Below are 25,550 nucleotides of genomic sequence, written 5' to 3'. Positions count from 1 at the left end.
GTGGCGCATGCGCGGGGACGCCGTGACCCGGCTGGGGAAGCGCCGCGCTGCCATTTTGGCGGCGGCTCGGCGGCCGCTCGGGACCACGTGAGCGCGCCCGGGGCTGGCGTGGGGAGCCCGGCGCGCGCGGCGGCCGGAGGGGTCGGGAAGGACCGGGAGCGGCCGGGTCCGCGGGCGGCAGGCGGCGGGAGCGGCTAAATTCCAGGGGCAGGCTTACGGCGGCGGCGGCCGAGCGGTGGACACGGGACGTAGCCCGCCCGCCCGCCTACTCAGTCTCCTCCTCGGAACCCCTCGGCGGCGCTGGAGCCGGCGGCGGGGAGGATGCCGTCTGTGAGCCTGCCGCCCAAGGAAAACGCGCTCTTCAAGCGCATCCTGGTGAGTGGCGGAGCGGGAGGCCCGGGCTCGGCTGCGGGGAGTGGGTTGAGGAGGCCCCAGCTCGTACCCCGAGCCGGCGGGGAGCGGAGTCCCGGCGCCACCGCCCCGGCCGCGGCTCCTTACGGCTGGGACAGGCCAGCCCCAGCGCCGCCCGTCGCCCGCACCCTGTCCCGCCCGACTGGGGCAGCGCTGGGGTCCGCCGCGTCTGCCCGCTCGCCCACCAGGTCCCGTCGCTGGCTGCGGTCAGGCACCCCGGGCTCCGGGAAATACCCCGCGGCCGCTTCATTCATCGCTCGCCGTTGCAGCCTGTGTCCTGCCGAATCACCCACCCTGGGTTCGCTTTTTTTTTTTTTTTCTTTTATAACTCACTGTTTTGTTGTAGGCAATAGCCGTGTTTGTTGGCGGCTGAGAAGATGGCTTTCGAAGGAGGAAGTGGACAAGGATGATGGTTTTGAAGTCTTCCCGAAGTTTAATTTGCAGCCAGCTCGTGTGGAAATTTATCAATCGATTTTGCTGGGTGGCAGCTGGCATATGGATGAGAGAACATTCAATGTTAGGCAAGAAACCTGGTTTTCAGAATGAGTTTAAGGTGGTCTACAGTCCAAATACCAACAAAGTTGGCCCAATTCAGCTAGATCTTAAGGAACTTGTTTCAACTTTCATGCGGTGTTGCAGGAATGTTGTGTTTCTAAGGACTTGGGTAGAGTTGGAAGTGTCTTAGTTTGTTAGTGAGCAACTTCAGTAGATTTATTTAGAAGGTTCTCTATCTAGGTTAAGCTGTTTACTCTCAGAAGAAGTCGGTTTTGTCTAAAAATCTCATCTTGTCTTTGAAAGAGACACTACTATTTTGAGTCATTCCAAAGATCAGAAGTAAGATGAGTACTGTTGTCCTGTTGGAGCAACAGCACTCTTAAGGGTCTGTAAACTTCTTAAGTGGGAGGAATGTGTACAGTCTTCTGTCACTTCTGTTTCCAAAATATTTTACAAAAATGGAGCATGTAGAACTAGAAAGCCCTATGCAGAGGCATGTGACCATGAGACATACTGTTTCAGTTATGGTTAAAAAGTAAATATGATGAACTATAAATCTGATTTCTGCTTTGAAAGATTCAGTCATGCTTTTGAGTTGGTGTAACTTTGTACTGAGTATGTAGTTTTTCAGTATTAGGGGCTGGGAAAGATGTAGCCTTGCTGCTCAGTGATCTATCCTCCTTTGCATTGAGGATGGTTTGTGTGATTACAGGGCACACTGAATCAAGGAGCTTGTCAGTGTTTAAATCTGAGCGGGTTTGGTTGGTTTTTTTATTTCTTTCCTTTTTTTTTTTTTTTTTTTTTTTTTTTTTTTTTTTATTTTTCACTTTGCTTAGATGTGTCTGAGTTTTTGTATGGAGGGCAGGAACAAATAAGGAAAAAGAGTGTCTTTGGAGAAAGTGCTGGCTCAGCACACTTGCACTCATAACTTGATTCAGACTAGAAAAGGTATGCCCTAGTGGAAGCAGATTACTGTACACTTTTTTTTAAACTGAAGATCTTTAATAAAAATTGTGGAGTGTGAGGTATTTGGATAGGCTAAAAGCTGTTGTGTCATTGTGATCTTTTCCTGTGTCTCACAGGGATGAGCCTGTGAGACAGATGTGTAGTCTGGTATTTAAGACTGCCTTGTGATGTGGTATCTTTATAACACATGGTGAATAGGAAAGGCTCAAAGCTGGTTTTCATCACACTGAAAATTTTGCTAATGAACTACTTGTATGCCCTGTTACAAATAATGACCCTACTTTGTGAAGTTTTGGTTATGTGTTTGACTTGAATTAGCGAGACATCTTTTAGGAAATCCTAAGTGCAGGCCATAAGAAAACTTATTTCCCTTCTGTGCCTTCACTCTTCCCTCCACACCTCTCTCATCCTGCAGCCTCTCCTCATTCTACACATCTTTTTGGAGACTGTAGCACATCATCCTCTGCCACCTCTTATAGTGTTCTGTGGGAAGCTGAACAGCAGTAGGAGGAGTTGAGGTCTGCCTGTGCAGCTCTGAGCCCCCGGCCAGGAATGAGGTGGTCCTGGGTAAACCCATGCTGCCTCCTGGCCCAGCTAGGCCATGTGTCCTGTTCAGCATGCCTGGATCAGGTTTTTTCAACAGATGATTTGGGAACTGGCCCAAGTTACTGAAAGGATGCAATACCTTACAGATATGTAATTTGCTGGTACACAGGCTGTTAACACAAGTATAAACCCATTCCCATTCTGGATTTCATGGAGATAATAAACACAGGAGCTAAGTGGATAACTGCCTTGTGTTTTTGCAAGTGAAGCATAAAGTTGGGGTTTTTTTCAATCTGTTTTTTGTGTGTTGTGTGTTTTCAATTCCTGCGGCTTTTTTTTTTTTTTTTTTTAAGATGTATACCTGTAACACAAATGTTACCAACCTGCCCAGCTTTGCATAGCAAAGGGCAGTAATTAGCTTTTAGAGTTTGATTGTTTTGTTTGTTCAGTAGTAAGCATCTTGCATGGTCAGTACCTTTCTCATGTGTATGGGTTTGCTCACAAGCTAGCATTTCCACTTACCTGACAAATTCTGAGTTCAAAAGTGTGTACACTTTGTGCTTGAGTTTTCAACACGCTGTAATTGGACTAACCTCTTCCAGTGACTTTACAGGCATGTAGAGTTTCTAATAGAAACATTTTTCCATTTGAAAGACATTTTACAATTCAGAGTTCCTGTAGTACAGCAGGAAAGAGATCTGCGTGATTAGCTTGAAAAAAAAAACACCCACAGGATTAGCAATCACTGTTCTCCTTATACTTGCACTTCCATTTAAAAAAAAAGTGTCTAGGTAATATAGTTTTTATAGTTTTAACTATTTGCTGTTAGGTCTACAAGTAGATGTTCGACTGCTCAGAGATTCTAAGGAATTTAGAGCAAAAGTAATTGAGTCTTTATGATTCTTTTGAACACACATAATTTCTAGGCAGTCCAGAAATTACTGGAGAAGAATTCAGGTGGAGGCAGGGGAAAGGGTAGAATAGTAAACAGAGCACAGTAATAGTTAAGTTGGCATTTTGGTACACAGAAGGCTGGATGCACTGTTAAGTAATGGAAAAAGTGTACTCCATTTCCTTCTCCTCCCACCTCCCTTAGTATCAACTGTAGAACTAGCAGTTGTACGAAGTAAGACTGACTGATTTTTAATTAAATATAACTGATGCCTTAACCCTTCCTGGAATTTTGCCAAATTATTAATCTGTATCTGGTCAGGTACAGTTCATCAACGATGTTCAGTTTTATTGCACAAATCCCAAAGATAATACTCAAGTTTTCTTTGGATGTAGAAATTAAATATATTTATTGAAAAGGTTTTGAAGAAAAATTAAATATAGAGCTGTTAGGGGTGCCATGTATTTTGTGGAAGAGTTTTTTCAATCTCTTGAAACATCAGGATGAAGTTCTTTGAGTTCTGACAGACTAAGGTGGTGCAGGTATTTTTCATGCATAGTGAGCTTAGCCTTTAATGAGTAAAGAGGAAAAAGGTCCAAGTATTTCAGAAGTGCAACGTCATATTTTTATGTTGGAAACAAGCAATGCAGCTGTGTGAGTGTGTTCAATCCTTGTTTAAACATTTCCACTGTCTCAGAATTCTATTTTGTGCTGTAGAAGTAATGTACTAAGGAAGGAGATGCTGTACTGGTCTGAGCTGGTGTATGTTGCATTGTGTGAAAATCAGAGTTTCTCTGTTCAGGACTGGGGATTAGCCATGGCCATTTTGACGTATGGAAGCTATTAATCTTTCATCTCTATCAGTTTCCTTAGGTGTTGTGCAGGCTTGATTGGGCATGGCCAGAACCCATGTGCTCCAGTGGGGCATTGCAGTAAGCAGGGTGTCTGCTGTGGGATGGGGACATTTCCCCTTCATTTGGTCATTTTTACCTCAACATTGTAGTCCTTGAGGGCATTGTCTTTGAGCTGGTGGTCTTCCTTTTCCGTGCTGGCTTTGACAAGTGCTCCACTAAGTGATGTAGGAGCTTCCTGGTGATAAAAAGCCTGTTGAACAACCTCTCTTCCGTGCCTCTGCTGTAAATATGCCAAGTCCCTCATGCTGGGCCATCTTCCTGTTTCTTCATTCCAGAATCTGCTCCCTGTCCCTGCACTTTGAAACTAGACAGACCAGTACTTCTCCTTCACTTTTGATTTCATCAGCATGAGTCCTATAGAAATATTGTTCTGTCATAGAAATTCAGGTGCTAACTTTAACATTGCTGAGGTGACAAGACTTGGAAATCTCTTCTTAAGTCATCTTAATTCAAGATTAAAGACTTGATTGCCAGAATTTCACTTTTATCAGTAACCAAGTAAATTAGTTGGTTTGCAATCATTGTTGTATTTGCATGGCTGTACAGTAATCAAGTATGCACACCACTGGAATTTTACCATATACCGTCTTTCAGTTGAAATACGGAATTGCTAACACGGCTTTTCCAATTGCTTGTCTGTTGAGATGTCAATTACTTCGTTTTTCTTTGCCAAGAAGAATACCCTGCTTGGTCAGTAGTAGTAGGAAGAGAAATGATATATTGGCAGAAACATTGGAATGGAAGTATAGGATAGATTTTCTGCTTTAAGCAGAATCACTGATCTTATTTTTCAGAACTGTTTCTCAAAGCTGCTTAAGAAATTTATTACTGTTTGAGACTTTAGGATGCCATTGAGGATTCGCTTGAGCAATACATGTTACTAAAGCCTGTTCATGAAATTAGGCCATTTTTTGTCACTGGAGCTGTCAGAAATTGTAGAAACATGATTCACTGCTGTAAATTTCTGAGGAGCAGCATAATTTTACCTGTTTCACTGGTGAAAATGTAAGACTCATTAACAAAAACATCTTCAGTTGTAAGATTATAGTCAGTCTTACATTGTTAAGGCTATAGATACTCTTAATTGAAACTGAAGTGGTTTTAATTGGGGCAAGGGAGCTAATTATTTATATGCTGCTACCCTTTATTTTGGTTAGAATTAGATGAAGCTATGTTTATTTCAGTTTTTGAAAGGTTTTCTTAATGAGATTTTGTTGATTGGACTTTATCTGGATGTCTCAGGTTTAAATCTCTTGTCTGCAACAGCACTGTGTCAATGCAACAGAAGTGGGCGTAAGGAATTACACATTTTCTGATTTTGCCGATAGGGGATTTAGGGAAAATTAACAATTATTCATTGCCACCCGTAAATGTGAGGTCATTGAGACTTGTTACAGGGATTTCTGTTTACTTATGTGATACCACAGAATGAAGTTAGCAAACTTTGTAATGTTGAAGAACAACCTTTCTTATCTTAATAGACCCATTTAACTATTTCTCATTGCTCAGTGCTCCCAGATCTCATCTTGCATACCTCAGTGCTAAGGGTGAGAAGTACTCTAGGTGTATTACTTAGGTAGAAAATGTCAGTAGCCTCACCATGTATCTTGGATTATTTTGCGAGATACATGGATACTTCACCTCAGGTCTGAGTCCAGAGCAACCGGGGCTCCTTTAGACATTTTTATGCCAGATCTTGGAATTTGATACCCTTTGTTGTTTCAGATGATTATTAAAAACTAAACATATCCTGTGCATACTGGATCTCTTGTGAGACACAGTCAGTTTCTTGATGAGTTCCGGGGTGAAGCCTGAATGCAGGGGTTCCCGGGTCATGAACAGAAGTCAGCGTATTTTAGTTGACAGGGCCAAATTCATGGTAATTCTCCCCAAGAAGAGATTAATGTAAGCAAGTACAGGCCAACAGAACTGATTTTGAATAATCGTTTTTTTCAGCAAGTCTGTCTTCAGTAAGTGAGGATTTCTAGTCTCCTAGAAGAGCTGTAGTTAACTATTTGTCAGCCCCTGTTTCCAGCTGAATTTTCTGAAATAAAAGAATGAGACCAATTCAAAAGCATAGACATAGCATAGATTTTTTTCTGCCTTAGTATTAAATGAAAAGGTACACATATATCTTAGATTCTTTCTAACTAATTTGAATTTCAGCTTTTTCTATTCCTCTGGTTGTATGTTACCAAGCATTGCTAGTTAGGAAGATATCAGTGACTTCCAAAAGGTAAGCATGCTGCGAAGAGGAGGATTTATTAATCCCTTGAGCCAGGCAATTATTGAAGCTGTTTGTTACACTGAACAATTCAATTAATTAACACTTCAGAACAGTGAAAGAGGATAGTTTGTTTCAATTTGACAGCAGAAAACTATGCCAGTTTGCTTCAGAGCTTTTTAGCATTAACACAGCTGCAAGATTTTTGTGGTTTCTTCAGTCCTTGGGTTTATACATCTTGTGTTTGTAATGAAATTGAATTGGTGTGGAATATCTTTTGCCTGGAGCTGCTGTGCTATTTGATATAGTCAGTGCTCAAAGAATCCACTAATTCTTGGTGAGTAGTAGCTCCTAATGCTTCCAGCTTTCAGCATCTTGTTTACTACATTTAGCTTGAATTAGTGCACCTTAGTGGCTTGACCTGATCTTGTCTACCTCTGGAGAGAGGAACTGTGCTGGAAAACAGCCTTGAGCTGCCCAGCACCTGAATTTATTATCTGGTAAGTGCTGCCTCCGAACTGTGCTGGAAGAAATAGATAGAATCAGAGTGGCAGATGTGCATATCCTGCAGTGTAAGTGCACACCTTAGGTAATGCAAAAGGCCAGGGATTCCAATGCTTTCTGCTGCCAGAGATCTTAGAGCATCGTAGTTGCCAGTGTTGCCGTGCCCCAAGTGTACATCCATGAATCTGTCACTGGGAGAAACTGTGGAGATCCCCTAAGAGCACACTGCTGTAGTTGAAAGGGTCTGTTGTAGAATCATAGAATAATTTTGGTTGGAAGGGACTTTTGAAGGTCATCTAGTCCAACTCCTTCTCCACCATGGATCGGCTCAAGCCTCAAAACCCTAGGGAAGAGGACAGCAGTGCCAAATATGCGAGTTGTTTTGTTTGAGCAGCCCCTTCTTCATTGTACTTCCTCCTGGGGACTTGCAAGTAAAACGTTCACCTGTGCCCATGTGTAGATCAGCTGTCCTGGTAACTTGTACATGGTGGGGAATAGTCTGCAATATATTTCCTCTGACAGTGACACTGGCTGTGTCACCTGCTGAAGGAGAGGGGCTGAGTACAGTGAACTACAGAGAAGTTCACTGTGCAGCTTTGATGTCTTTTGGGGCTTAATCTCAATTTTGACACTTATTTGGTGAAGAAAATCATATTCTTCAGCTGGTCTGTCACAGCACTGACTAAATTAGGATTCTTACTTTTACAGCATTATTTCTGGGTGAGAAGTAATTTCCTGTGGGGGTTTTGGTGGGGCTTTTTGTTTGGTTGGTTTGGGTTGATTGTTTTTAAGTACTGGGGCATTAGGTAGTTTACATTCATTTTACTTCAGTTCAGTTGCAGACGTGGGGCGTTAGGTTGGAGTAAAAAGTGTGACCTGGTAAAACACAGAGTCTTGGAAGAGAGAAGAGTTAAAAGTTCTTCATACTATTTTTTCTAAAATTCTGTCTCTTTAATGGAAATTGCACACTATTTTTGGTTTCTGTTCAATTTCAAAGGGCATAACGATTGGTAATGTGATCCCATCCCACCCACCTGGTTCTGCTATATCCATTTGATTCTCGCACTGCTCTTTCTTGTGCTGATCCAAGTAAGAATAAAAAGAAAGCAGTCAGTAATGCCCCCGTGCTCCCACTTGTGAGCTTGGGGAGTAGATGATACCTTCTTGTCTTTGATAATTACTCTTGAGGAAAAGCCTCTAGTCTTGCAGGTGAAACAACAAAGGTGGTTTCTCCTTTATGTTGGTCTTTTGTGAATGTCTTCATCTTGCTCATGAAACACTTTGGGGTCTCTTTCTCACCTGTTTAATCAGCTGCAAAATCCAGGCTGGGTAGACTCCTGTGAGAGTTTTTGTTTTGTTTTACTGCTGCAAATCAGTTTTAAAACACTCTTAAATCAGTTAGGTTGTACCTATGTATTGATTCTCAAGTGTCCCTGCTTGAAAGGGAGTTTTCTACTTTATGTTGTGATTGAGGTGATTCTTTATGTAGGTTGAGTGGTACTTGGTGGCAGTGTAGATTCACTGTGAAGCTTCTAATCAGGCTCATGGTAACACCTGGTGTTATGCTGAGATTGAGCTGATCTTAACTATTGATGTTACTGAGCATACAACACACTTCAGTCTGCAGTGTAGTTATTATAAAATGTCTTATAAGTAGCACATTTAAGTCTGGATGGCTATTAAATTATTTACCTTAGTTTCTGAATGCTTGCAGGATGTGAAGACTGCTTTGTGATAAAAGAGGATTTGCACTTCTGTGAATATGTGCAAAATATTTCAGGTATAAATGGCAGAGTCCACTCTGCTGTGTGCTGTATATTTGATCCTGAGGGACATACCTGCATGTCAGAATGCTGCACTTGACTAATATAATTTAGTTTTAGTTGGAAACACGTGTATTTGACCATTAAAATGTCTGTCTTGAGAGGGAAGAATTACTTGGGAGGTAAAATACACTGCCTGCTTATAGGTAGCTGTTGAGGGTTTGATGCTGGCCAGACACCACTGCTCTCGCAAAAAATGATTCACTCCTATAGTTGAGCAGAGGAGGGAGAAAGAACAATTAAAAAGATATTCATGAGTTGAGGTAAGGATTGGGAAGAAGCATTTTAAGGCCAAAACAGTCATAAAACTTAAAAATATATAAATACAAAAAAAAAAAATCTATTAACAGACTTAAAAGAGTATAATGAGACCTAAAACCTTTAGAACACCTTTTCCCTCCTCCAGCCCTTTTCTCCTTCCTACTGACAGTGCAAGGAGACAAAACATGGGGTTTTTAGTCAGTTTGTCACTTCTAAACAGTCTTTCTTCAGTTTGCTTAGGGACAGGAGTCTCTTTTGCTATGCCATGAGGCCCTTCCCACCAGAGACAGTTCTCTGTGAACTCTTCCAGTGTGGTTCTAATTTTCACAAGTAGCAGTCCCACCCAAACCTGCTGCAACCTGAGTCCCTCTCAAGAAAGCAGTCTTCCAACTGTTTTTCCATGGGCCATTTGGTTCATGGGGTACACTCTTTTAAGGATGAGTTGTTCTAGTATAAAAGCAAGGGTCTTTGTCCTCTATCTCTAGAAACAAGGGTTCTTTCTCTCTGTTCAGACCTCCCACCAGATCACAGTTTTTTGGCACCCACATGCTCCAGTGCAAGCACCTTTTTTTGCACAGGCTGCCAGTGAATTCTGCATCCCCCCATGCAATTAATGAATTACAGGGAAACAATTTATTCTATTGTAGTCCTCATCATGGGTTGCAGAGGAATTTCAGCTCCGATGTCCACAGCACCTCCTCCTCCCCTTCCTTCTTTTGCACCAACCTTAGTGTCACCATGTTGTTCTCTTCACGTGTCTTCACCTTTTCCTTTTCTCTAACTCAGGAGAGAATTGGTGTTTGTAGGTTTGTTTATTCTTGAGTTGTATCAATTGAAAGGTGTTTATAGAGTTCTGCAGTGCTGAAAGGTTGATCTCATCCGGGCTCTGCATCAGGGAACTGCTCACCATGCCTTTCACTGCTGATCACATGGTCCCCAATGGCACCATGTGAGTCACACCGACCACTTCTCCTCATGCGGGTGCTGAAAAGGAAGAGCTGCTGCTGCCACTTCTGCCCTTCTGGCCAAAAGCAGCCAAGCAAATAAAGTTCATTGTGAGCCATGCTGAAACAGCAGTGACCGCCACAGCTGCGCTAATCTCAGCTGTGCGGCCACTCCCAGCTGCACTGAGCGCTCTTGGCCACGGGGCTGCTTGCTCTTGGCACTGAAATGGGCCCTGGTGGCATAACCCTGGCAGCCAACTAGGAAGAAACCCAGTAGCCCTCTCTACTGCCACTCCAAGGAGAAGAAGAAAGAGGAATAGTGTTCCTTTTTTCCTTCTTAAATATGGCATCACAGTGGTGTTGCTAACCTCTCTAATTGGGCCAGCCAGTATGTCAGTCGTCAGAGCCTTTATGAATTGGCTCTGCTGGATATAGGAGAAGTTTCCACCACTAAAATCCAGATAGTGTTTACCTAGCACAGTAGCAAACAATTAGAGAGCCTAGTTGTGTAAATTTCAAAAATATAAGATCTCTAAAATGGTCTTGTGACAATGTATTTGTTTATACTGTATACAAAGAAAACAGCGCTGAATTAAGTTTGGATAAAAGTAATTTCTGCTACTGTAAGCAGCTCTTGGTGCTACTGTAATCACTAGCATGGCCCTTGTATAACAAACTTGCGGCTACCTTGTTCAAGAATCCATGTCAGTGTTCACTATCTGTAGGTTTGGCAGCAAAGTTTAGAGAGTAGATGGGAGAAGATTCAAAAATGGAAAGCTGGGGCAAGGGGGGAGCAAACTCCAGGTAGCCATGAGCTGTGACTAGATGTACGTAAGCTGTAAATAGTGAGAGTCTTTTCACCTTCATGGCATCCACCAGAGAAGAAATGTGAAGGAATTTATTCACATTTGACACGGTGAGCCATGTGCATGTGTAAGGCATCTGCTGGCCAGAGACTGAGTCTGCACAGATGCCTTAATACAATTTAGAGAACATCAGAATACAAGCCCTCCTTCCACCTCAGACTTTGAATTCTAGAGAATATGGGCCATCTCTGTTCCTTAAAATTTCCATATTAGTCTGTCTAGTAATTTCAGTGCATTCTGATCCATTGAATAAATACTTGGTGATGGGGGAAGCAATGTATGTGCAAATTGTCACCTCCTATAGTCTTGCATGATTTTCAAGGAGTCATACTTTGCCTGCCTCATCTTACTAATTTTTGGTACAATTGTATTAAAGCAGGTGTTATTTCCTTGCTATAAAGATAGAAAATTAGTTAAGGGATATAAAAAGAATTTGGTGTGTTTACGATAGGTTGTCATTCTGGCCACAGCATGTATAGAAAAGCTTGTTAGATATCTTAAAAGATCTGGTAACTTATTAAACTAAAAACTTTGAAGGGCAGGAAATGTGTAATAGATTCTACTGATGTAGAGTCAGATTCTGTTATTCTGAAGCATTAGCCTTCTTAACCTTACTCTTTTAAAGTTTAGCTTTTAAGTTTTCTCATTGCACGATGTCAAAAGTTGTAGCTGCAGCACTTGTCTGTCAAGCATCACAAGCACGCTCTCCCAGCTGGCTTTGAAGTTTATATGTACAGGAATTTAGCTTAGTGCAGGCAACTGAGCTCTTCTAGCCATCTCTGGATCAGAGAACTATGTTACTTCTGCAGAACATCTGTCCTAAAGGAAGGGCTGCAGCTCTGGGAATGACTGCTGCAAGCTATTCATCTGGGAGGAAACAAGCTACCCAGATGAATAAAATTCCTGTTTCCACAAAGCCTGTATCTTTATGTCCCAAGAATACTTGACATGTCACCATTCCTGCTTCTGTGATTTTTTCTTTTTTTAATTTAAATTGCTCATTCTTTTTTCTTCTCTTACTCAGAAACTACTTACTTGCTTAAGGATCTTCTTTCCCAGGCTGTGTATATATTTTCGGTCTCCTTTTTGTTAAAAGATTTTTGTTTGAATTGTCTGTTTCTTGAAACTATAGGTTCACTGGTGTTTGTACCAGCCATGGTTGCATATGCTTCTATCCTGGCTTCCTTCTGTCTCATTCACACTTTAATTTAAGCTTGTTAGTCCATAGTCTCTCTGGAGGATGAGTTAAGTATGTGCACAGCTTCAGGCAGGGGAATCTCAATATGCTGTTGGGCCCACTATGAGGAAACAGTCTCTTCTTTTCTGAAGAACTAAATGTGACCTCAATTTCATTTGTTCCCTTCCTTCCATTGTCAAAACATACAGTGTGTTCATAGAACACATATATGGAATAAGGAAAAAAACATAAAAAAACACAATTTGAAGTGTTTGCATTAACTGAATGAAATAAGCTTGGAAGTATTAACTAGAAAACTTGGTGCAATTGTATACAGGAAATCATTCCAACTTGTCTTGATCTAGAAATAACCTGTCAAAGGAGACCTTTGATGCTTCACTGAGGAATATACGCAGCTATGTCTATGTGCAGAGCTGTATTCTGGAGATAAAAGTATGTCATGATTGTTTCCTGATAATTTGTTGGCCCTATCCAAGTAGTTTCTTGGTTATGAGAACCTTTCTGGGTTATGAGATGTAAGTGGATATAAACTTGTAAATCTTTCCTCCATGAAGCCTAAAGGAAGAATTTGTTACAAATTTTGGTGAGTTTGCTCTGTTCCAAACTACGTTGCATTATAAGCTCTGTACCACCCTAGAAACTTTTATGTGCAAATATTTCCTGTCTCTAGTATATAGCCCATATGACTTTGCTTAAACTTCAAGGTGAGAGCCTGGTTGTTAAGAGTACATTAAATGGAACCATTTAGTGATGTCACATTCACAGCCAGCATCTGAGCAAGCTGTACTCAAAGCCAGACTGCAAAACCCCAAAGTGCCCCATCTGCTTGTGACAGTGCCTTAGTTACACTGCATATAAATTCAATATATAAATTCTTCAGTTCCTGTGGCTGCACCACTTCTGTGACGGGTTCTGCTGCTTTCACAATTACCTGGGTGGGGGCAAGCGGCAGCCCTACTTTTCAGGGAGGAGGCCTGACTGGTAACATTTATGACTTATGGTTTTAATTAAAAAAAAAAAAAAAGAAGTCTGTCAGCTCTGACTGCTTAGCTGATTATAGTGACTCAGCCAGGTACTTGAAAGCTGATAATGACTGGAACGTGTAAGTAGTACCCAGTCAAGTTTAATGGGGGGGGCGGGGGGGAAAAGTTGCCTGTACAGATTTCCTCTTACCAAGCCCTTAAAATGTTCTTTTGCAGTGCTGACTTTTCCTGTCCTTGGTGAACACAGGGAGTTGTCTTTTGGAAGTGTTCAAAGTCAGGGTTGGATGGGGTTTTGGGCAACATGGTATAGTGAAAGGTGTTTCTGCCCTTGGGTGTGGTTGGAAGTAGATAGCCTTTGAAGGTCTGCTCAAGTTAAAGCCATTCTAATTCTTTTGTTGATCTGTTCCTCTTTGAGTACATCTTGTTTGCTGTCTCTGGGCATCTTCCTTCTCCTTCTGTTTCCATGCAAGCAATTTCCTTTGTCCTAAGGGTAGTGACAGTGTAGGGGGAGCAAGATAGGTGGTTTGTGATGCATCTTTGTCTTCAGTCATATTATTTCATCTGTATGACTTTAATACTAGAAAATATGACATGCACTTAGTGTTTTGTCTTTTTTTTTCACACCTTTGAAATTTATTGTTGGTATTTCCAAGAGAAAACCAGACACTAAATAGCATCTTTCATTATGAAGAGCAGCATAAAACACAGAAGTTGTAAATAAGCCATTTTCTTTTTTAAGCATTTCCCCTAACATTCATGTAACTTTTTAAAGTTTTGTTTTTAGAACCTTCTGCTTGAAGGGAAGACCTCTTGGGTCTGCCTTTCCTAAATATTTTTGTTGAGAGTGGTTTGAGGACACATGGTGTCCATGTGTGCTTATGAGTGCTCTTGGATAATTACTTTGGAGCAGTGTGAGGAAAGAAGGAATCCTGAGCAACAGCTTATTGACAAGGACTTGAAAACTCTGAGCTGTACCCAGTTTTTACACCCCTGTCTGCCATCCTGCCACCAGAATGGATCAACCAGAGTCAGTGATGTCCTGTTATGAATGACTTTGTAGTTAATAACAGGATGAATAGGATTTGGGCTGGTGCTCAGTCAGTGTGTGCTCCTGTACTCCTGGCCTCATAAGTGTTTATTTCATTACAAAATAATTAAATGTAAGAGGTGACCTAAAATGTACAAATTGGTGTTTATAATGTTATTTCTTTTGGCTTATATTTAAATATGAGAACAAGAAGTATATTTACATAAATACTAAAACTGGTTTTCAAAGGTCATGCTGTGTGCTGTTGTGCATTGTGGTCACCTTGCATAATGAATGAGGCTCAGACAAAACAGTTGAACTAAGAATACAGTAGAGGAATGTTTCAATTTCCAGTATGGTAAGATAATGTTACTATATACTAGTTTTGAAAGTTTGGATGTAGGAGATAAATGTTTTAATCAAACTCATCCTAAGAAGATGCTTTCAGAGGTAGTTTAAATCAAGTTCCAATGCTTTGTGTGTCCTTCCAGTCTGTATGATTGTTGGAGGTTGTCTTATGGGTTTCTGTTCAGGATAATTGGCCAGTGTGGGTTCAATGCTTACCAGCTTAACAACATAAGGTTAGCTTTTGTGTTAACGGAGAGTTGAATCTCTTCAGGCACTTAAGCTTCCTGTGGTGTCTTACTTGAGAATCTGCTGTATGATAATATGTCTTCACTTCTACATTTAAAATCATGGTGTTGCTAACATCATCTTTTTTTTCTTTTTTTTTTTTTTTTCTTGTCAGTGGAAAGAATTTTTAGACGCAGGAAGCTTAATAAACAGGAATCATTAAAATATTAGTGCATTTTCTAAAATCTGTAGCTGTACTGATGCTTTATTTCAGGCATGCATAAATACTTTCACTCTAAATTTTTTGACTAAACTTATTCTGTTTTTCAATAGAGGTGTTATGAACATAAGCAGTATAGAAATGGGCTGAAGTTCTGTAAACAGATCCTTTCCAATCCCAAGTTTGCCGAACATGGAGGTAAGTTTTCAAATGGCATGTGCTCTCTTTTTCACTGTACTTAACAGTAATTATTTTAATGTTTTATACCCCTTCACTGTTAACTTTTTGCCCATAAAGCAGTAAGAGCATCCAGAAACATGTGTATTAAACACTTAGAGTTGGTAAGATTTGTCATTTTAGAGACTGATCTTACCAGTAGTCAGAGCTTCCCATTCTTTATTCAGGTCTAAGATTCATGGTGCAAGTTTCCTAATACAAGTATGCATTAATAAAATCACTTGTCCTGGGAAATTGATATTCACTCACATAAAAGTGAAAAACAAAAGGAAGAGGCTGAATATTCTTCAGTATTCTGTCACCTCTATGGGCTGCTACTTTTTTGAAGGAATAGTCGTATTTTAAAAGAAGAAAAAGGTGTTTATTCCTTCACTGTATTTTCAGTCAGCTCTTAATGCTTAGTCAAAGTCTCTTTGCACTTTTCAGAAATGCTTTGTGGGTTTTTTGCAATTACTTTGGTATGGGTGGATGTGTAGAAATATCAGAGTTGTGAATAAGTACTTGAGTAGTTAAAAAAAAATCTCCAAAAGTAGAACAGACAGGTTTAAAATAAAGCATTAATTCATATTTTGATATGTAAGATATGGAAGTAATATAAAAGGTTTATTGCTGTGTATGATATACTTAAGTGAATAATCTGACAGCAGAGTTTTCCATGTGAGAAAATAATGAAATCTTGATAGTGAGAACTGAATCTAAATTTGCATTTATACTATGTTTGGGGTTGCTATATGGAGCTAAAACCCATGGAAATGAATGATTGAATAACCCATTAAATGAATAAAAAAATTAACTTACATAATATTTTTCTTTCTTTCTTAGAAACCTTGGCAATGAAAGGACTAACATTGAACTGTCTAGGGAAGAAAGAGGAAGCTTATGAACTTGTGCGCAGAGGCCTAAGGAATGACCTGAAGAGTCATGTCTGTATCCTTTTTGAAATCAGGGCTTTTGCTGATGAATTTAAAAGGTTGATTTCTGCCTATACTTGATTCGTAGAATAGCAGTAAAAGCCAGTTTAAACTTCAAACTGGAAGTTCAGAATTTTCAATTTCCAATAAATATTTTGTCTAAGCTATCCAAAGGGCAGATGCTTTGCAGTCCTTACAGTCACAGTTAGCTTACATATTATTCTGGCGCACATTGTGTATTTTTTATTATTCATCTGCAGCTGTAAACTCGTGGGCATTTAAGCATGTGATTTGGTTTGGAAGCATGAGTAGTTGCCATTACATTGTTAAAAGACTGGTCATATACTTAGAGTGCAGGAAGCATGAGCACTTCAGATGTCTAAAATTGTGTTCAAGTAAGCCTAATATTGTTTTCAGAGATCTTGTTACTTTATTTCCTCCCTCAGTGTGTGATATGTAACATTAACAGCATATTATACAGACTGCATACATATAACTGTTCTGACAAAAATACATATAAAAGTTCTGACAAAAAGGATTGTAACGTTCCTGTCCATTTATAAAACAGCTTGAGAGCTTGTTGCCAGCTGTTCTGTCACTGCCATGTTGGAGCTCATTTGTCCCTGCTCAAATTCAGATGAAACCTTAATAGAATTTTCCAGGTTGGCATGTCTATGGCCTTCTTCAGAGGTCAGACAAGAAGTATGATGAAGCTATCAAATGTTATAGAAATGCACTGAAATGGGACAAAGACAATCTTCAAATCTTGAGAGACCTTTCTCTGCTACAAATTCAAATGAGGGATCTTGAAGGGTACAGGGTGAGTATGCATACTGCATTTAATTATCATCTAGGGAACTGCAGCAAAGGTGGCAGATTGATTAATGACACTTAAAAAAGATAGTTAGGTCCAGAGGGTTAAAACTATATGCCACTCTTTCACTTCATGAAAGTAAAAGCAGATGTGCTACCCTGCGATTTCTATAAAATACAAAGATTTAATGGCAAATTATATTATGCATTTTCAGCTCAGTGTAGAATTGTCTGCCTTATTGCGGTTTGGAGGTTTTTTTTGATGCTTTTTAACCCAGCTGTAGACAATCTCCAGTCTTGTTCTTTTCTTGAAAGGATTCCTGTAGGTAAGAGGCAATGTGTTCAGAATGTGACTTTTATTCAGGCTACGGAGTTTGTATTTTTTTGTAACTTTGTACTATATATCCCTCTGCCTTTATATCAGTGGCCCCCCATTTCCTCTCAGCAGTAGGTAATAACAGAACAAGCAGTGTGTGCTGCATGAAACATCATGTTTTGGCTCCTTGCCATCTTGGGCATTAGTGAGTTGACAGCTCAATTTTTTGGTCAGGTTTTCATCTTTTTAGGTTTCCCTTCCACCTCTAAAGTTGTGTTATTTGAAACACATTAGTTGGTCTCCTTCCTTTTTAAATTAGGTAAGATTAGTTATACCCAGGAGCAAGTTCTGTGCTAAGAGTTGTGTGGAATCATCAGCTAGCACAGGTCCTCAGAGAACTTAATTCCTGAGTCAGGACAATTCTTAATTTTTTCATATTAGATTTTTTATTTAGAAATTTCATTCCGCTCTTGTCAAGACAAGGTAGCTAAAACTTAGTGTAGGTGCCAAAAATGCACCTTTGCAAAATGTGTTTGCAAATTTCTATTTTCTTGGCCTCTTCATAAATGTGAATACAAATTTCATAATCTCTAAACATACAAGTAACACATATTTGCCAAATGCATTAAGGATTAAATGTTGGGATGCTTAGAAGTCAGTAGTTCATGGCTAATCATATGCTGGTCTCTGAAGAATGTAAATTTGCTCTCAAAACTGGGAATAAGATTGTGTTTTGGTTGGTTTTTTTTTTTTTTTTTTCCTTTGCTTTAAATTCCAGCCTCTCCTACTTGAAAATATTTTGAGTGATCATCATTCTATTAAAACAGCTGTAACTAGTTTTAATTCTTTGTTAATCCCTACTTTTGACAGTTTAGGCATTTTCAGTAGGAAGTAACACTTTTCCTTTAAGTTACTTGAAAATGCTTTTTAGCAGTCTATAACAAAACAAGTCATAGCATTTTCCTCAGATTAAAATTGCATGATACCAAGCAAATCTGTTGTCTTTTCCAGCTGTAATTATCCTCTTGCCAAAGAATAGGAATGTGTTTGCGTGACCTGTATTGCCTAAGAGCACTTCCAATCATTTAAATACATATGTATTTTCAAGATTAATTTGAAACACTGGTAAATGTTCCTGCAATTCAAACCAAATATCCTTAATTGTGTTCTGTTCATAAGTGGTTAGACAGGAAAAGCATGTGTGTCATACATTAACAAAATTAGTCTGACTCATCAGGATTTGGTTGGACATATTATTTTGTGAAGGCTTACTTTTTTTATTCAGTGAACACCATTGCAATTCAAAGTTTATTATTTCTCTGGTTAATAAAATGCATATAGACAACTCTTTCACAGTGACTTCCTAAATACCAGAATATTGAAGACAGAATATTGCCTTATGGATTCTAAAGAGTATCAGGGTAAAGTCAGAAAAATTAGCAGCTACTTTTTTTTTGCAGGAAACAAGATACCAGTTGCTTCAGCTCCGACCTGCACAGCGAGCATCATGGATTGGTTATGCCATTGCTTACCATTTGCTGGAAGACTATGAAATGGCAGCAAAAATTTTAGAGGAATTTAGGAAGACACAGCAGGTAAGAGGAGAACATGGAATTGGTATATGGAGTGCTGCTTAAACCAAAAAAACCCCATTCCTTTCATGATGAGAAAACTTCATGCAGTTTCTTTAGAAAAATGAATTTCATCCCAAATTTTAGAATTAGAAGGCTGATCTGTGTCCTGTGTCTGGTTTTCCTATGTAGACATCACCTGACAAAGTGGACTATGAGTACAGTGAACTGCTGCTCTATCAAAATCAAGTCCTCCGGGAAGCAGGGCTTTATAAAGAAGCCTTGGAGCATCTTTGTACCTATGAAAAGCAGATCTGTGATAAACTGGCTGTTGAAGAAACTAAAGGTAATCACTTGCTTTCTGAAGATACATTTAAACGCATAGCATACAATGGGATGTCTATACGGTTGGCTTTTCCCATCTTTTGGAACTCAGATTTGTTTTTAGCTTAATTTATTTAACTTTGCTATTGTAAAGGACTGCTTGTCTCACAGCTTTTTCAGTTCCTGTCATGCTCTTGTCCCAGGCTGGTAAGACATCAGTGAGGTACAGGCATGCTGTTCTGAAACTTTAAGCTAACAGGCATTTCAGATGGGAGATCCTAAATTGATGTCCTGAAGTTCTTTCTGAGTAATGTTCCCCTTGCTGTTACAGCTTTGATAGTGGCCCTGACTAGGATACCATGTGCTGAAAAGGAAGAATCATCTTTGGTACAGCAGAAGGCTTTTAAATGTACTCAGTCACCCTTGCATCATAGAGAAATTGGCTCTGTAGTGAGGCTAGGGTAGCTTCTGTTGTATTATTATAAACCTGGTGTATAATACTATAACACATCACTACAATAGTGTGGCTTATATTCCACAAACGGAATTGCAGAGTGATACAAGTTCGTTCTAATAGCTGCATTAACAGGTGCACTTTCTTAAAGCATGCTTTTTTCCTGTTCTGCTTGAACACAGTTTCACAGTCTTTCTGTGAAACTGCCAGTCTATTGAAGGTACTGCGTGTTCTCGGCCCACACTGGAATCTGTTTAGATGATTGCTTAAAGTAAAGAGAAGAAATCCTTTCACTCTAGTTTGTTTATGTAGGTGTTGTAGCTAGTTCCGTATTTCTGCTAATAGTAATCTCACTGTCTTGCAAAAGGAACCTAGGAATTGAGTAGTGACAGTAATGGGAGGTGTGGTGCTTCATCAAGGAAATTGACTGCAGATGACTCTCCACGGTAGCTGAGTGTCTTACTTTGTTTGCTTATAAAAGGAGATGGATATAGAGACTGCAGTATTACAGATCATTTTTGAAACACAATAGTGGGACTTTTGTGGGTGGGAGGGGTTTTTTTGTGACTTTAGTTTTTTATCTGAAGGATCTCTTGACATACTTTATGTTCAGTGTTGCTGTACTATATGACACACTTAGTCTGTGAATGTCTGAAGTTTGTAATGAAAATAAGTTTTGCATATAGGACTTGATTAAAAATAAACCTGAGACCAAAACACAAAACCTCCTAGGAAGTTACCAGACAAAAGGATGGAAATACTTTTTGCAGTCTGTGTGCTTGCTTTAACAGGGTGCAAGTGATTAATTTTTTTGGGCACAGCTCCCATTGTGTTGTTTGGACTGACTTGGCTGCTGTGTATTCTCGAGACAAGCATTGTAATAAATGAGTGTGTGCAAATTTTAAGTGCACATGCAAGAGCCACTGTGGATGAAATACAGCTGAAAAACACTGAAACTTGTATTGGCATTTGCTGCTGTTAGATAGGAAAAAAATTAACTTTCACCTCAGAGAAATTTAAGGTTTATTTTCCCAATTCTGTCATTCTCAGTGGGTGAACTATTGATGTTTTCCTGGGCACTAGATTCTGTGTGTAGTCCTCAAGTTACTCTAATTGTGGAAAGCAGCATCTCTTGACAAAATTGCTTGTTAATTGTGTGACATGGGAAAGAAGAAAGGTAAATTTGCATTTTCCTCTTTAAACAGGGTAAAAAAATTTTTCCTTAGTCTAGACTTACATTCTTCACCTCTGGTATGTGATCTGTTCATGCCTAACATTTTCCAATAGCAAAGCTTTGTTAAACAGTTTTCCACTGTGAATTGAGAAATCTACTCCTGTTGCAGTTCCAGCATTAACAAAGATGCTTATACAATCATTAGACCTAATCTTTACTTTATGAATTTTAATTTGTATTGAAGTATCATGAAAATGAAACTTGTTTGCATAATCTTGAAAATTCATTCATCTAATCTGTGGCTTAATTAAAAACACTGAAGTTAGTTTCATGAAATACCAGACTGAAGAACCATTCTCTTTCTTGCAGCTCTGCAATTTGTTTGGTTTTCAAGATGCTGTATACATCAAATACCATGTGCTGTTTTTAATTGCCTTCTGCAGTAAAAACTGCACTTAAAGTAACCCGTCACTTCAGTGAGGGGAAAAAAACCACACCACATGCATTTTGCATTAAATTTTCAAGTAAGTTTCAGGAATTACAGGCCGAGTTGTAAAATCTTGCTATAACTGCAGCTATTTTCAAAGTAAAAGCATATCTGTCAACTGGTTTGTAATGCTATATGTAGTGCTTATTTTTTCTATGAAATTAGAATCTGGATGGAGCTAAGGATTATCCAGTCTTTTAGTGTAGAGTGATAAATGTTATACTGCTTTAGTTACCTTAATTTAAAACGTCTTGTTTTTCACACAGGAGACCTCCTGCTTCAGCTTGGCAGACTTGAAGAAGCAGTTGAAGTCTACAAGGGACTGCAAGAAAGAAATCCTGAAAACTGGGCTTACTACAAAGGCTTAGAAAAGGCACTTAAGCCGGGTAATGATTTGGTATCTTGTAGTAAATAAGATTTTTCTGTATATTTGAAATTAATATGTGTATGAAAAGCTTGTATTGGTTTAAATACTAAAACTATTATTTTTAAAGTCCCCATTTAAATTTTGCTATTTAGTCATAGTGTGTACATACAGTCATAATGTTGGTGTTTCTTAAGAAAGACAGGAAATATTTATTGCATTGTTTACCTTGTCTTATCTAAAATCATAGAATAATAAAAATGCAATAGTCTTTGTGTGTCGCTGAAAGAATAGAATTATTTCTTAGATTACAGTTTTAATTTTGAGTTTTTCCTTTACTGCCTCTGTTATTTTAATCTTATGTTGTAGCTAATGCAACTGAATGGCCTTCTTTGAAGATTTTAGACAGCATTAAGGCAGGAGCTCTTTTTAAGATGAGAGATAAGCAGTTAGTATTCTAGTGCTGGAAGAGGAATTAGTAGATACTGTGTACCTTGGAGTCATTAAATTCATTAATTTTAATAAGAATAAGGCGGAAATTCTGTTCTTGAGGAAGGATATAGCCATTATATATATTATATTATAGTTGCTATGTATTCTTTTTTTAGTCGGGTATAAATCACCTTCCCTGCCCCCCTTTTCCTTCTTGCCAGAATGGAAGGGGAAAGTAAACTGTAAAATTCTCTTCCAGCTAATATGATGGAGAGACTAAAGATCTATGAGGAGGCCTGGACTAAATACCCAAGGGGACTAGTTCCAAGAAGATTACCATTAAACTTCTTGTCTGGTAAGTGCATTTTTTTGCTGAGCAGGTAGTGATCAACACTTGTGTTTCTTAGACTCTGATTTAACAGTATAAACAATCTGCAATTGATGAGTAATGTCTGGTAAAACAAAATCAACAGGTCTTTTTCCTCTCAAGGTGAAAAGTTTAAGGAATGTCTGGACAAGTTCTTAAGGATGAATTTCAGCAAAGGTTGCCCACCAGTCTTCAATACTTTGAGGTCATTATATAAAGACAAGGAGAAGGTAAGTGTTCTAACCAGTTTTTACATGTTCTACCTCATAACTGTGGTGTACTGAAAGATGGAGGAAGCCATTTTTCTTCAGTATTCTCTCCATCAGCACTGCTTTAGATGACCTGATATAGTCAATATAAGAGAGAAAAAAGAAGTGTATACATGTGCCAAGTTGGTAAATATAGAAAACTTAAGATTTAGTAATTCTAAGCTGTGTTAAGTGTTCACCAAGGGAGGCCTGGTCTTAATTTGTTAAAAATAGAGTGAGATTGGGTACATTCTCAAATGTAATGTAATTCAGGATATTGCAGAGTTTTTTTACCAAAATAACTAGTTTGGGTAACACCAAGTAGCTCAAGTTGAAATAAAATACTATCTGACCCACAGATTATTTTTTCTGTGTCTTGTCTTGCATGTGTAGGTGGCAATCATAGAAGAGCTCGTGATAGGTTATGAAACCTCTCTAAGAAGCTGCAGGTTATTTAACCCAAATGGTGAGTGCTGAGACTGTTGGGCTTCACGGAAATAGTGCCTGGTTGAAAGCACTGGGTGTCCATTCAGAGGTGGGGAAATAGGGAATGAAGAAACCAAGGTGATATGGGTTTTTTTCTGGGTTTTCCCTAATGCAGAACTGAACCATAGCTGTCAAATATCAAGTCTGTATTCAAAATGTAGTCACTTGACCTAAACTTTTTTCCTGGATCCATGAATTTAGTCATGTCTTTTTGAGTTGACTAAAGTCAACAGTTTTGAGTTTTCAAGTATGTTATTTTCAAGACTTGATTTTGTCTTTGTGCAAGAAACCGAAGTTTGAAAGCTGTGTCAAATCTAAAACTACAGAAATGCCAAACAAAAGGCAATATACTGATAGTACAGTATCAAGGAGAGGTGTAATTTTGGAGCTTTTGGTGGGACTAGGTTTTGTGTTCTTGGAGGTTTTGCATATCTGACTGCCCTAAGCAAATACTTGGAACAGAGTGCAACTGCCTTTGACCCGCCAACTCCCTTTTCCTGAAAACCACAGAAGGAGAAGGGAGCAGTATATGCTTAGGTCTTGGATAGACTTAAAAGCCTGTGTAAGTACCTGGAGCCAGTTGTTAGAAAGCTCTCCTAGGTCTGACAGAGAGGCAGAATTGACTTCAGTGTCTGTGTTTAGAGCATTCTGCTTCAGGTGTGTTGTTTTAGTCATAAACTGAACAAACAGCCTCTCTCCATTTTGCTCCTGCCAGATGACGGTAAAGAAGAACCTCCAACCACTTTACTCTGGGTCCAGTATTACTTGGCTCAGCATTATGATAAAATTGGACTGCCATCCCTGGCTCTAGAATATATAAATGCTGCTATAGAAAGTACTCCCACTTTGATAGAACTCTTCCTTGTGAAGGCAAAAATCTATAAGGTAAGTTTGGCTTTATTCTTAGTGACCAAAGGTTATTTGTTTCTTAGGAATTCCTGTGAGTTTCTAGATAAGGGTATTGCTTAGCTACTTGAGATTTTCTGCTGTGTATGAAAAAGCCACTATGTAGGTTTCTAACTCAATAAAGGAGAAATGTACAGCACGATGTGAATTCTCAGTTTCAAAATCACACTGATAAATTAGATTGAGTCTTGCATTTGTTCTTATCCCCTGTTTTTGTAGCTGCTTAAAACTGTTTCTCAGGGTGCACTATGATACTCAGAATGGGATTATCCAAACTGGTTAATTAAGCATTTTCAGGAAAAGTATTCAGTGCTGAAAGACCAGTAATTCCATAATGAGGAAAGGTATTTAACTGCCTTTTTTTTTTTTCTTTCAAGATCTATTGCTTTTGAAGTAAGCTATTTATTTTTTAAAAGTCAAAAAAAATCCTACTTATATTAAGCAGTGAGTAAATAACACATGTGTTTTACAATTACTCAATCTGACTTAAATTTCTATCTTTATAGCATGCTGGAAATATTAAAGAAGCTGCAAGGTGGATGGATGAAGCTCAGGCTTTGGACACAGCAGACAGATTTATCAACTCCAAATGTGCAAAATACATGTTGAAAGCAAACTCCATTAAAGAAGCAGAAGAAATGTGTTCTAAGTTTACACGGGTTTGTTGCACTTCACTAGAAGTCTTTGGAATAACGTGGGCCTCATCCCTTGTGGAATAACTTTTAGTTTTTAACTTTGCAGTCAGCTTCACTATCATGTTTAAATTCTGTTTCAGAGCAGCTGTGGTTGCTTGCTTCAGTTACGGTAGCCCATGGCAGGGTTGGAATTAATCTTGGATAAGCACAATTCCATAGGAATAAGTGAAAACTCTATAAAGCTTGGGTTTGGTTATTTTTGCTAGGTAGGAAAAATACAGCATGCCTGTTTTAGAGAGAACTTCTGAGAAAACAATTTTTGCACAATAATCTTTGGGTTTAATGTTGATTCTTTAGGATACTTGAAAGATCTGGTAAAGTTGTCCTTGTCTCTTTTTGCTAATGGTAGTAAGTTAGAGATTTCAGATGTCCCTTGGAACACAATTTTTGTGTGGCTAATAGCTGAGAGCCTTTGTGAGGTGTCTTCCTTGTGTGAACAATGTTTCATCCCCAAGTCCTTGTTTATCAGTGATGAAGGAAAGGTGCATGTTACACCTCTTTTATTTTTCCATGTTCTTACACATGACTAGTTATCTGGACGAAAACTGTTTAAGCATCACTTTTTGTCCCTGCAGTAGCCCCATTTTTATAAGTTTGATGGTCACACAGGTTAGTTACTTCTTAAGATGTACTACTTTGATATTATTCTTTCATAACTGCAAGTCAAAACAGCTCAGTGAAATCTCTCCAGACTATTTGTCAAATTACAGTTTTGGAATATGGATTGTGTCATTTGTGTGTCTTTGGGAGACAGGCAACAAGCTTTGGGAGCTACTTGCAAAAGTACAGCCTTTTCTGTTTGTTTGACCCATTTTCTCCTGTGTTAAAGAGCAGGAGAAACCTGGAATGTAAGGTAGGTTGAATGGAGAGAAGGGGGAGTGGTGTTTATAAAGGAAACCTGAAGGATTTGGTGAAATG

The 25,550-nt window shown here is 39.1% G+C and overlaps 1 protein-coding gene across 2 annotated transcripts in view; it reads left to right on the top strand.

Moving 5' to 3' along the window:
• The first annotated feature begins 65 nt into the window (after positions 1 to 65).
• Positions 66 to 25,550, top strand: part of NAA15 (N-alpha-acetyltransferase 15, NatA auxiliary subunit) — a 37,935-nt gene continuing 12,450 nt past the window's right edge. The window contains exons 1-12 of one of the 2 annotated variants that reach the window (XM_041469462.1): positions 66 to 375; positions 14,961 to 15,045; positions 15,907 to 16,011; positions 16,658 to 16,815; positions 18,585 to 18,719; positions 18,888 to 19,041; positions 21,401 to 21,520; positions 22,190 to 22,285; positions 22,421 to 22,527; positions 22,939 to 23,011; positions 23,747 to 23,916; positions 24,444 to 24,596. In XM_041469462.1, the coding sequence (XP_041325396.1) occupies positions 322 to 375; positions 14,961 to 15,045; positions 15,907 to 16,011; positions 16,658 to 16,815; positions 18,585 to 18,719; positions 18,888 to 19,041; positions 21,401 to 21,520; positions 22,190 to 22,285; positions 22,421 to 22,527; positions 22,939 to 23,011; positions 23,747 to 23,916; positions 24,444 to 24,596 (1,410 nt within the window). In that variant the 5' untranslated portion in view covers positions 66 to 321. The remainder of the gene's footprint in view (positions 376 to 14,960; positions 15,046 to 15,906; positions 16,012 to 16,657; positions 16,816 to 18,584; positions 18,720 to 18,887; positions 19,042 to 21,400; positions 21,521 to 22,189; positions 22,286 to 22,420; positions 22,528 to 22,938; positions 23,012 to 23,746; positions 23,917 to 24,443; positions 24,597 to 25,550) is intronic. The other variant, XM_041469461.1, reaches the window with a different exon arrangement.

Source organism: Pyrgilauda ruficollis, unplaced genomic scaffold, assembly GCF_017590135.1.
Source record: "Pyrgilauda ruficollis isolate IOZ18807 unplaced genomic scaffold, ASM1759013v1 scaffold234, whole genome shotgun sequence".
Taxonomy (NCBI): Eukaryota; Metazoa; Chordata; class Aves; order Passeriformes; family Passeridae; genus Pyrgilauda; species Pyrgilauda ruficollis.
Note: the sequence above shows the minus strand (reverse complement) of the source record. Positions and strands in the feature narration are given on the sequence as shown.